Here is a 12,643-nt window from a genome sequence, read left to right as displayed (position 1 = left end):
TATTTACACTGAATGCGGGTTTCGTAACTAATTTAAAACCTAAACATGAGCATCGCTGGGATCTATTGATTGAGTACTGGAGGATGGTTTTTACTGATATTTTATCTTTGGATAAGATTGCATCATTAGAGAACAAAGATCTTATGCCAAGCTAGTTTATACTTAAATCGATTTTAGTTTATTCCTGTGAAATCTTATGTGAAGCTAATAAATGTTAATGTTGACACATATTCCTGTTTTGTTTGGTTTTAAAATTGAGATGAGGTCTTACCATTTTTCTGATGTATAGTTCTTGTGTCAAAATTAAGAATTTGTGGCTTGATTTATCTAATTCTGTGTAAAACCTTGTGTTATTAGAAATGAGTCGTCGTTGGATGTACGGTGACCATACTACGGTGGAATACTTGAGTGGGGTTGAGGAGTTCCTTAGATGTGCTTTAGCACACCAACGGAATACGAAAGCCGCAAAGATCTATTGTCCTTGCCGTGATTGTAACAATGTAAGGCGGTTAGGTGATATTGATGAAATTGAGGATCATTTATTTCGTCGTGGGTTTAAGCAAGATTACCATGTCTGGTTTTGGCATGGTGAGAAAATACTTGATCGTCCAAGTTCTAGTGTGAATGAATTTGATGTTCTGGCAGAGAGTAATGAGAGTGATGAGAGTGATTCTGATATTTCTGAGAATAATGAGATGGATGATGATGAGCAAGAAGATAATGAAATAAATGAAATGATGGATGCGGTGAAAGATCACTTGAATGGACGACCTCACATACTCGAGCAGGTATTAAAGGCTGCTGAGACGCCTTTGTACCCTGGGTGTACAAAATTCAAATTGTTAGAATGTGTGGCATCACTTTCCAACTTGAAAGCGGAGAGTGGTTGGACCGAAGAAAGTTTCACGAAATTATTGAAACGACTAGGTCTTTGGTTTCCCGATGGCAATGACATTCCCACCTCTGCCTATTATGCCAACAAATTGACGAATCCCTTAGGCTTAGAGGCCGTCAAGATAGATGCTTGCCCAAATGATTGTATTCTTTACAGAAAAGAGTATGAAAATTTGGATAAGTGTCCAACGTGTTCTATGTCGCGTTACAAGCGTAAAGGGGCCAATTCAGCTAAGAGGGGACCGCCCGCCAAGGTATTGTGGTATCTTCCGATCATACCTAGGTTTGAGCGCTTGTTCTCCGTAAAGAAGAATGCTAAGTATCTGAGGTGGCATGCGGAAGGGAGGAAGAAAGATGAATTCCTTAGACATCCGGCTGATTCTCCTCAATGGAGAACTATTGATAAGAAGTATCCTGAATTTGGCAAGGAGGTTAGAAATCTGAGACTTGCTCTATTTACAGATGGGATGAATCCATACGGCTCTCTGAGTAGTCAGCATAGCACTTGGCCGGTTCTTCTTGCAATTTACAATCTTCCTCCATGGTTGTGTATGAAACGCAAGTATATCATGTTGTCACTCCTCATCTCAGGGCCTAAGCAGCCAGGACATGATATAGATGTGTATCTCGCTCCACTCATAGATGATTTGAAATTGTTGTGGAATGAAGGTGTTCCAATGTTCGATGCTCACACCAACTCAAACTTTACATTGCGGGCAATGGTTTTCTGTACCATAAATGATTTTCCAGCCTATGGAAACTTGTCTGGGTACAAAACCAAAGGAGAACAAGCATGCCCTATATGTGAAGAGGACATGAAGCCCACACGGTTGGATCATTTCAAGAAAAATATCTACCCAGATTTCAGGAAGCACCTTAGTCGATATCATCCTTATCGTAAGAAGAAGAAGGAATTCAATGGGTTCACCGAGGAAGGAGTAGCTCGTACACCTTTGACAGGATCACAAGTTTATGAACGTATCAAAAATGTTGAAACCAAATACGGTAAGTGCTTCAAGTCCAAGTCTAAAAAGGGTGTTTTATGGAAGAAAGTGTCTCCATTATGGGATCTTCCCTACTGGAAAGATTTGTCGGTTAGGCATTGTCTCGATGTAATGCACATTGAGAAAAATGTGTGCGATGCTATCATCGGGACTTTGCTAAACATACCAGGAAAGACCAAGGACAATGAGAATGTGCGGAAAGATATGAAAAAGAAGAATATTCGACCAGATTTGTGGCCTGTTAAAAAAAAGGATGGTACAAAGACCTTTCTGCCTCCAGCGTGTTACACAATGTCGAGAAAGGAGAAGAAGAAGTTTTGTGAGTGCTTACATGGCATTAAGGTTCCCTCGGGATATTCGTCGAATGTTAAGCGCCTAGTGTCTCTCTCGGACCTTAGGTTGATTGGTATGAAGTCTCATGATTGTCATGCACTGATTAATGTATTTTTGCCAATTGCACTTCGTGGGATATTGCCGAAACACGTGAGACATGTTATAACAAAACTTTGTTTGTTTTTCAATTCCATATGTGCTAAGGTGATTGATCCGGAGACTTTGGATGCTTTGCACAATGATGTTGTTGAAACTCTATGTCGATTTGAAATGTATTTTCCGCCTTCTTTCTTTGATATAATGGTGCATTTGATTGTCCATTTAGTTCGCGAAGTCAAGTTATGTGGTCCGGTGTTCTTAAGATGGATGTATCCTTTTGAGAGATTTTTTAAGACTTTAAAGGACAAAGCAAGGAATCCGGCTAATCCAGAGGGTAGTATCATTCGGGGAGTCCTTAAAGAAGAGATTTCTGGATATCTAGCTGAGTTTTTGTCAAGCCTTGAACCAATAGGACTTCCAAAATCTCGACATGTTGGTAGGCTCGCAGGGGAGGGAGTAATTGGTAAAAATGTGATATCTCCTCCATCGGAGAGGAAGAAGAAGGCACATCTTTGTGTGTTGCAGCATCTTACAGAGGTTCATCCTTATTTAGAAAAGCATCTGCTTGAATTGCAACATTGTAATCCTAAGTTGAAGGAAAGAGCGTTGATGCGGGAACATAATCGCACATTTATTGAATGGTTTAAGAAGGAAGTTGGAAAGAAACAAGACCATGATGTTTCTGATACGATCAAGTGGTTATCTCGAGGTCCTCGACTATGTGTTCGATCTTTTGAAGGATATGATATCAATGGGTTCACATTCTACACTAGAAGGCAAGATGAAAATAGTGTTGTGCAAAATAGTGGAGTAAAGGTTGTTGCATCATCTAGGGTCTATGCAAGCGCTAAGGATAAAAGGCCGGTTGATTCAACACAATCATATTATGGTGTTATCGAAGAAATATGGGAGCTTGATTATACCTATTTTGTGATCCCTGTTTTTCGGTGTCAGTGGGCTAACAACCAAAATGGTATGAAGCGAGATGAAATTTTCCCGGGTTTAACCTTGGTGAACTTTGATCGACTAAGTGACAGTGACGAGCCATTCATTCTAGCATCACTAGCTAAGCAAGTTTTTTATGTGGTTGACAATATTGATCCTAGATGGCGTGTTGTTGCCCAAGGAAAAAGACATATTTTGGGTATTGATGATGTTGTAGATGAAGATGAGTATGATGACACACCTCCGTTACCAATGGTTGTTCAACCATTGCCAGAAGAGGAGGATGCAAATAATACTAATCATATGCGTACAGATCATACGGAAGGAATATGGGTTACGAATCGTAATTGAAACATACATGTGTAAGTTCGGGCTTCACTTCTGATGCATTGTTGAAGTTTTTGACTTTGTTCTTTCTATTCATATCTGAAAGCCTGTGCGCCTTGGAATTTTTGTTATCTTGACTACTTAAATTTGAATAGTGAAGGATACTTGTGGATATTAATTCATATTTTTTTTCTAAAAATTCAACCCCAATCAATTGCCACTTGTATTGTGAAGAGGAATTGCAGTGATAGTCTCCTACTTTATCCCTCCTATTTAAGTTACTGAGAGTCTGATACTTCTAATAACTTGACTAACTTTATCTGGTTTTTTCACACAGGTGTAAACTTGGTGAATGTCGTATCCTCTTATGTGAGCCAGGTTCCAAGCACAGGTTGCAGAAATTGCAGTTGAATTTTCCTAGGTTAGTTTTCAGTACATTTTGTCTAATAATATCAATTACCTGTTCTTGTTTGCATGGCTTTGTGATTGGTAACTTAGTTTCTGATGTTTGCTTTCTGGTGGTTGATGATGGATAAGTACATAAAAACCGTTTTGAAGATGACTTTGTTTACAATTTGATACTTTGCTTACAGTATGGTGTAATTTACATGTTTGAAGGTGAAGATTTGAACTCCAGAATCATCAAATTAGACCAGGAATAGAAATTTGAGTGATGTCTAGAAACTGTCCTGTTCCTGAAGTTTCAAAACTTACAAAATTTGTAACTTGTGTCATCCATAACCAGAAAAGCAGCATGAAGTACTGTTTTAGCTTCTCAGTTCTTTCCAATGCAACCGAAATTAAAGAGGCTGATCAGTTCTTTCCAATGCAACTGAAATTCATCAAAATAAACAGAGATTCTTTGGCCAATTGCACTAATCAACTCAGTGAAGTACTGTTTTAGCTTCTCAGTGCACTGATCAGTTCTGTTCTGTGCACTGATCTGCACTGCCCAGATCAGAACTGTGCAGATCAGTGGACAAAACTGATCAGAACTGTGCAGTTATGTGCAGTGATCTGCACAGCTCAGATCAGAACTGTGCAGATCAGTGCACAGAACTGGTCAGTTCTGATCAGTTCTGTGCACTGATCTGCACAGCTCAGATCAGAACTGTGCAGATCAGTGCACAGAACTGGTCAGTTCTGATCAGTTCTGTGCACTGATCTGCATAGCTCAGATCAGAACTGTGCAGATCAGTGCACAGAACTGGTCAGTTCTGATCAGTTCTGTGCACTGATCTACACAGCTCAGATCAGAACTATGCAGATCAGTGCACAGAACTGGTCAGTTCTGATCAGTTCTGTGAATTGATCTGCACAGTTCAGATTAGAACTGTGCAGATCAGTGCACAGAACTGGTCAGTTCTGATCAGTTCTGTGCATTGATCTGCACAGTTCTGATCCGAGCTGTGCAGATCAGTGCGTAGAACTGGTGAGTTATGATTTTTTTTTGGGTTGTTTTTTTAGGTGAGGTTTGATTTGGGATTGTTTTGCATGTTAGGTGTAATACCATAAGGCCATTATTTTAGGTATAGCTTTGTAAATGGCCAATTGTAGCATTTTGCCCTTAATATAAAAAAACAAGACATAATGTATACACAACCTACCCGTTGTCTACTTGCCCTTGACTTCATTTTGCTAACCACAACTAAATAACTATTTATAAGCTTCTCCAATTCTTCAAGAGCAGTGTCACAAAAAGAAAAAAAAACTCCTCAAATAGATAAGAAACTTGTGGAACAGATTAATATGGGAATACAGAGAGAGAATAACTAATAAAGATTGGTAACATATCCCACAGTATAACAAAATGCAACTCTTACCATTTGATGGTTGCAATATTGCGAGCAAGAAGAGAGCCGCCACCTTGACATATATTGCATTTTATCAATCCACGAGAACTGCAAGTAGCACAAGGAATATTTCCCTTTCCGTTGCATTGCAAGCAACTGTATAATTGGCATGCATGTGTGAATAAAACCAGTACGCAGATAAAACTAATAAAGATTATTTTTCACCAAAATGATTATTTTCTTTGAAAAGCAATTTATATAACGCTTACATTGTGTCAGACCCGTCTCTATGAGCAATTAAACCCCTTCCATGATAGGAAGGGCATGGGGTCATCTGCTTTTCTTTGTAATAACCAGGTTCTTGATCGGCATTGCATGTTGGACAAGGTGTATCTCCTCGACCGTCACAACCTGCAAGATAATTTATTGTATGATCACTTAGTGTCATTTATCATTTTAACTTATGCTATGATCATTTAAATTTTTGTTATGATCTCCAGAAAAGGTGGACATATACCAGGGCACTTCTCGATGGCTTCTGAATGTGGAACTTTAATTTTTGTTTCTTTCTCCGGGGTGAATAGAACAGGGAACTGAGACCTCAGGTCCAATTCCCAGACTCCAAGTTCAGGCCCAGATCAGAACTGTGCAGATCAGTGGACAAAACTGATCAGAACTGTGCAGTTATGTGCACTGATCTGCACAGCTCAGATCAGAACTGTGCAGATCAGTGCACAGAACTGGTCAGTTCTGATCAGTTCTGTGCACTGATCTGCACAGCTTAGATCAGAACTGTGCAGATCAGTGCACAGAACTGGTCAGTTCTGATCAGTTCTGTGCACTGATCTGCACAGCTCAGATCAGAACTGTGCAGATCAGTGCACAGAACTGGTCAGTTCTGATCAGTTCTATGCACTGATCTGCACAGCTCAGATCAGAACTGTGCAGATCAGTGCACAGAACTGGTCAGTTCTGATCAGTTCTGATCAGTTCTGTGCATTGATCTGCACAGTTCTGATCTGAGCTGTGCAGATCAGTGCGAAGAACTGGTGAGTTATGATTTTTTTTTGGGTTGTTTTTTTAGGTGAGGTTTGATTTGGGATTGTTTTGCATGTTAGGTGTAATACCATAAGGCCATTATTTTAGGTATAGCTTTGTAAATGGCCAATTGTAGCATTTTTCCCTTAATATAAAAAAACAAGACATAATGTATACACAACCTACCCGTTGTCTACTTGCCCATGAATTTGTTTTGTAGGCAGACTTTCATAGTCTTCATTTGAAACATGTATCAATTTTATTATAACTGAAAACTGAGTATTGCTCTCTTTTCTAAGTATTGCTCTCTTTTCTAAGTATTGCTCCCTTTACTAAGTATTGCTCTCTTTTCTTTGTTGCAGGACCGTAGCTACCATGGATGATCATCGTGATAATGAAATACAGGGAATTGATGGAGCTAGTCATCCTACGGGGGAATCACAAGGTACCAACACTAGTAAAAAGACCAAATTCCGTGGTCCGTCAAAAGGAGTTCAAGCCAAAAAGCCTATGCATCTTCAGTATAATCAATATGGAATCCCCGATGGAGAATGGTCAGGAGAATACGGGAAGCAAGTTGGGTCTTGTGCTGCTAGAATTAACATTAATGTGAAAGAATATTCAACGTTAGATGAACACACAAAGAAGGGGTTTTGGGAGGAGACCAAGGTAAACATTGAATAAAAACTTGATTTGTATTCTCCTAGATTATCTATTTGTGTAGCATACGTTTCTAACAATCTCTTATCCATAAAATTAACAGCTTCTTTTCCACATTATTGATGATCCGGCTAAAAGGAGAGAAAAATATTTTCATATGTGTGTGGCGAAACGCTTTGGAGCTTTCAAGTCCAGGTTAACGCGGCGTTGGATAACTAAGAAAGAAAAAATGCCGAAACATCAGACAAATGACATGCCTTGGGACATCTACCATCAAATCACAGAGGATGATTGGAAAACATTTGTGATGGAACGAAACAAGCCGGAGATGTTGGTAATAATGAATTTACTTTGCTAGATATTTTTTTATATAATTATATGATTAGTTTGTTGTTGCCATCTTTAAATGTTCGACATGTTCTTTATGTGTTTTTTGACAGGTTCGTAGAGAAAAAGCAAGTAAAAGTGCATTACAAAACAAGCACCCACATCGCACAGGCCAAAAGGGTTATGTTAGAAAGAGACCAGAGTGGATAAATGATGGGCGACTACCGCCAGAGGCAGCTTTAACCCTCTCAAGTGGCTCCTCCTCAGTGACCTCATCACTCACCACATTGCCAGATAGATTTAAGAAGTTTAGATCAGTAGAGTGGATCTTGGCTCATCAAGTTAAAAACAAAGAGGGAAAGTGGGAAGTTGACCCGAATGATAAAGAAGCCGTAAATATTGCTAAGATGGCTGTAAGTGCATATGAAATTTTACGTTCTATATCCTTTTCTTTCCTAATTCCTAGTTCTATTGCTAAGATTGCTTCTCCTTTCCATCATGTATACCATCTAATTTTTACTTTCCTAATTCTTATAGTTGGAGTACATAGAAGAAGAGGGAAAAGGAAATATTTCATTCACCCAGGGAGAAGATGCCCTCACCAAGGCTATGGGAAAAAAGGATCACCGTGGGCGTGTCAAGGCAACAGGTGGAGTTAATGTCGGTTACAAAGTTGCTTTCGGTCCAATAGACCGAAGTAGTAGATGTGGCCATATTGAACCATCACCGGAGGCTATCGAATCAATCAGAGCTTCGGTGAGAAGGGAGTTTGAAGATCAATTAGAGAGAAAGGTGGCGGAGGCCCTCCAAAACCAACTAGCCACATTGAAAGCAACCGGTCAACTAAACACCCTCTCTACCCCCGCACTTGATTCTGCTCTTGTAAGTGATGAGTTTGATGTTAACCGTGCACTCGTAACCTGTTGTCCGAGTTCATCGCAGCAACCACGCGAGCTGAAGGTATATATTCTCTATAGTGCATACACTCAAAACACCCCTAGCTAGGTTTTTAATATTGTACTTTGTAGTGATTTCTGAAATTTTGTAAATTTATTTGTGAAGGCCATAACTCCATGTCGTCTTGCCCTTGAGGATAAAGTTTTGGGTAACAAAGTGATAGTGGCAGATGGTATGGCGTACCCATTGGATGGTTTGTTGCACCAACACTTTAGATCGATGAAGCCTAGTCATTATAAGGTCCAAGTTGATTGTATTTACGACGGACATGATGATGACACTCTTCCGGTACCTACTGGAGATGGATTCAATAACTTAGGCAGGGCTCTTGCTAGTTTTGTGCAATGGCCAATTCACTTGGTGATTTTCGAAGAAGACGAGGTATAACTTTTTTATTATTAATTGTCATTCATTGCGTTATGCATCTGTTTAGAATTAGATTCAGAGCCTTGAACTCCTTTGGTTTCTACCTCTGTTTAGGAGTACTCTCCTCCACGCCCAACAAAGAAGTCCAGGAGTCAGATTTTTGAAGAGGTGGTTGGTAGCTCCAAAGAGAAGAAAAACGAATTAATTGTCAAAGAGAAGACAACAGAATTAGTTGTCAAAGATAAGACAACAGAATTAATTGTCAAAGAGAAGGCAACACTTGATTTAGGGTCCAAAGAGAAGACAACACTGAAGTTAACGGCCAAGGTAAACCATATGCTTCCCACTCCCCTGTGCTTCAACACTGAAATCAAAACTGAACTTTTCATGCTAGCTTAACATTATTGTTACAGGAAAATTCATGCTCAAATAAGTTGGAGTCGAAATCGAAGTCGAAGAACTCTAAGACGGCCAAAGAGATGGTAGGTAGTTGTGATCGTAAAACTGAAGAATCAGCCGCCAAAAGTAAGAAGCAAAATTTGGCAGACGACACAATTCAAGGTCTTGGCCCATCATGCAATTATTTGAAGTTTATCATCAATACGGCGCCCGGTGATGTATATAAAAATACTTCAATCCCATTGCCCGCTTCGGTTTGGCATTATGACGAAGATCGACAAACTTATGTAAATGAGGTTGACGTTGAAGAGTTCCTTAGAGGGGCGTGCCTCAACATTTCAGTGATCCAAGTCTATATGATGTAAACTTTTCCATCGATATTTTTGTTTTTGGTTTTGTCAACTATAATAGTTTTTGAAATTTTTGCATTATACATTTACTTTGTAGGTGTTTATTCCACGAACACACCTTTGCATTTGACAACTCTCAGATTGGGTTTGTTTGTCCCGAGGCAATGTCAAGCTCTAGAATCAAGGCCAACCCTCAGGCTGCATCAATGTATTTGAAAGTAGTTTTCAATGCTGAAATTGAAAAGGAGAAGAAGGGTGATCCTAACATTACCAAGTGGTTTTTGATCCCATACCATCAAGAGTAAGTGTTAGAGATTGATCGATATTTGGTAAATAGCTATGTTATTGTTATTTTCATGCATAAGGTTGCAATAACATTTATATATAATGCAGAAATCATTGGATTTTGTACGTGTTAGACCTACGTAGAGGTTGTGCGTATATTTTCGACTCTGCGATAGGTTCCAACCGAGAAAATAGTGCATGGGGAATCTTGTGTTTGTAAGTTACTTTCAATTCTTTTTAAGTTATTTCTTTTCGTGCCGAATCAGATTCATGAAGTTTTACTCAACTTCCAGGGCATACCAAGTGTACAAGTTTAATGATGGGATTTGTCCGAATAGAGCGACTATGCAGGGGTTGAAAGGCTTCCATGTAAAGGTATATCATGCTTACTAATTAGCCTTACTTTTTTTTTTGGGTAACTACTTGGATATATAATTTATGATTTATCTCCAAATCAGTGTGCTCAACAAGTCGGCGCCCGCGAGTGTGGCTATTACGTTATGAAGTTCATGCATGAAATAGTCACGTTACACCATAACACTGATGAGCGGTTAGACAATGTTCGTTCTTTTACCATATGTTAGTTGAACTACTAATACTAGTACTTTTACGTAGTAGAACTCTTAATTTACAAGTAGAATTACTTATCATGTTACTTATTTCAGGCTTACACTCCAAGAAATGCGCCTTATACCGATGAGGAAATAGATGTGGTTCGTGAGCAATGGGCTAAGTTTTTTACAACCGAGTATTTATTTACTTAGGTTGTTTAGACACAAAGATGGAAGCGTTTATATCTTCATGGATTTGGTAAAGTTCTTTAATTTTTCCATAATTACAAGTCTGCTGGATTTGCTAATTTATTGCTTTGAATACTAATCTGCTGGTCTTGCTGCTGCATGTGAATTCTGATCTGGTGGTCTTTAGAATTTCACTTCCATCTGTGTGTTTGTTTGCTTCTGTTGCTGCTCTGTATGTTATTGTTTCTACTCATTCGAATCTATTTATGCACATTTAAGGCTCATTAGGTCGTTATAGGTCATGTTTAGAGCTAAAATGACATTTCCGCTCCCAACTTTGAACTAAAGACCCTAAGGACTCATTTGATTCTTATTACATGACTAATATACATAGTTTTAACTTTCTAAAACTCATTCGAATCTATTTATGCACATTTAAGGCTCATTAAGTCGTTATAGGTCATGTTTAGAGCTAAAATGACATTTCCGCTCCCAACTTTGAACTAAAGAACCTAAGGACTCATTTGATTCTTATTACATGTCTAATATACATAGTTTTAACTTTCTAAAACTCATTCGAATCTATTTATGCACATTTAAGGCTCATTAGGTCGTTATAGGTCATGTTTAGAGCTAAAATGACATTTCCGCTCCCAACTTTGAACTAAAGAACCTAAGGACTCATTTGATTCTTATTACATGACTAATATACATAGTTTTAACTTTCTAAAACTCATTCGAATCTATTTATGCACATTTAAGGCTCATTAGGTCGTTATAGGTCATGTTTAGAGCTAAAATGACATTTCCGCTCCCAACTTTGAACTAAAGAACCTAAGGACTCATTTGATTCTTATTACATGACTAATATACATAGTTTTAACTTTCTAAAACTCATTCGAATCTATTTATGCACATTTAAGGCTCATTAGGTCGTTATAGGTCATGTTTAGAGCTAAAATGACATTTCCGCTCCCAACTTTGAACTAAAGAACCTAAGGACTCATTTGATTCTTATTACATGACTAATATACATAGTTTTAACTTTCTAAAACTCATTCGAATCTATTTATGCACATTTAAGGCTCATTAGGTCGTTATAGGTCATGTTTAGAGCTAAAATGACATTTCCGCTCCCAACTTTGAACTAAAGAACCTAAGGACTCATTTGATTCTTATTACATGACTAATATGCATAGTTTTAACTTTCTAAAACTCATTCGAATCTATTTATGCACATTTAAGGCTCATTAGGTCGTTATAGGTCATGTTTAGAGCTAAAATGACATTTCCGCTCCCAACTTTGAACTAAAGAACCTAAGGACTCATTTGATTCTTATTACATGACTAATATACATAGTTTTAACTTTCTAAAACTCATTCGAATCTATTTATGCACATTTAAGGCTCATTAGGTCGTTATAGGTCATGTTTAGAGCTAAAATGACATTTCCGCTCCCAACTTTGAACTAAAGAACCTAAGGACTCATTTGATTCTTATTACATGACTAATATACATAGTTTTAACTTTCTAAAACTCATTCGAATCTATTTATGCACATTTAAGGCTCATTAGGTTGTTATAGGTCATGTTTAGAGCTAAAATGACATTTCCGCTCCCAACTTTGAACTAAAAAACCTAAGGACTCATTTGATTCTTATTACATGACTAATATACATAGTTTTAACTTTCTAAAACTCATTCGAATCTATTTATGCACATTTAAGGCTCATTAGGTCGTTATAGGTCATGTTTAGAGCTAAAATGACATTTCCGCTCCCAACTTTGAACTAAAGAACCTAAGGACTCATTTGATTCTTATTACATGACTAATATACATAGTTTTAACTTTCTAAAACTCATTCTAATCTACGTATGCACATTTAAGGCTCATTGGGTCGTTATAGGTCAACAACGTACTTAATTATCTCTATAGTCTGCAACTATATCTTTTAATTTTATGCTTCAATGGAATGTAAAGACAATATCGTGAGTGTAAACTTTGGTACTCATATATATTTTCCTTCCATGCAACTTGCAGGCTAGGGATCGAGTCGATTGGAAGAAAGTCAACACGACCTTACTTAAGGTTTGTAATGCATGATCTAAAGGGACCTAAGTGGCT

At 38.1% G+C, this 12,643-nt stretch overlaps 1 protein-coding gene and 1 long non-coding RNA gene across 2 annotated transcripts; one reads left to right on the top strand and one right to left on the bottom strand.

Moving 5' to 3' along the window:
- Positions 1 to 5,319: 5,319 nt before the first annotated feature.
- LOC130460640 (uncharacterized) lies at positions 5,320 to 6,027 on the bottom strand. Its single transcript, XR_008920540.1, has 3 exons — positions 5,913 to 6,027; positions 5,665 to 5,806; positions 5,320 to 5,551 (listed from the first exon to the last, which is right to left on the bottom strand). It is a non-coding gene; the product is annotated as an uncharacterized lncRNA (long non-coding RNA).
- Positions 6,028 to 6,808: 781 nt separating this feature from the next.
- LOC110801988 (uncharacterized) lies at positions 6,809 to 10,622 on the top strand. The gene is made up of 12 exons (XM_056829582.1): positions 6,809 to 7,102; positions 7,197 to 7,427; positions 7,534 to 7,833; positions 7,958 to 8,380; positions 8,483 to 8,758; positions 8,858 to 9,070; positions 9,157 to 9,503; positions 9,590 to 9,793; positions 9,886 to 9,993; positions 10,071 to 10,152; positions 10,236 to 10,337; positions 10,443 to 10,622. The coding sequence occupies exons 1-12, from the start codon at positions 6,809 to 6,811 to the stop codon at positions 10,539 to 10,541; spliced, it is 2,679 nt and encodes an 892-aa protein (XP_056685560.1). The 3' UTR covers positions 10,542 to 10,622.
- The last annotated feature ends 2,021 nt before the right edge of the window (positions 10,623 to 12,643 follow it).

The sequence above is a fragment of the Spinacia oleracea genome, chromosome 5 (genome assembly GCF_020520425.1).
Source record: "Spinacia oleracea cultivar Varoflay chromosome 5, BTI_SOV_V1, whole genome shotgun sequence".
Lineage (NCBI taxonomy): Eukaryota > Viridiplantae > Streptophyta > Magnoliopsida > Caryophyllales > Amaranthaceae > Spinacia > Spinacia oleracea.
The sequence above is the reverse complement of the archived record's forward strand: the minus strand, read 5'-3'. Positions and strand labels throughout refer to the sequence as shown.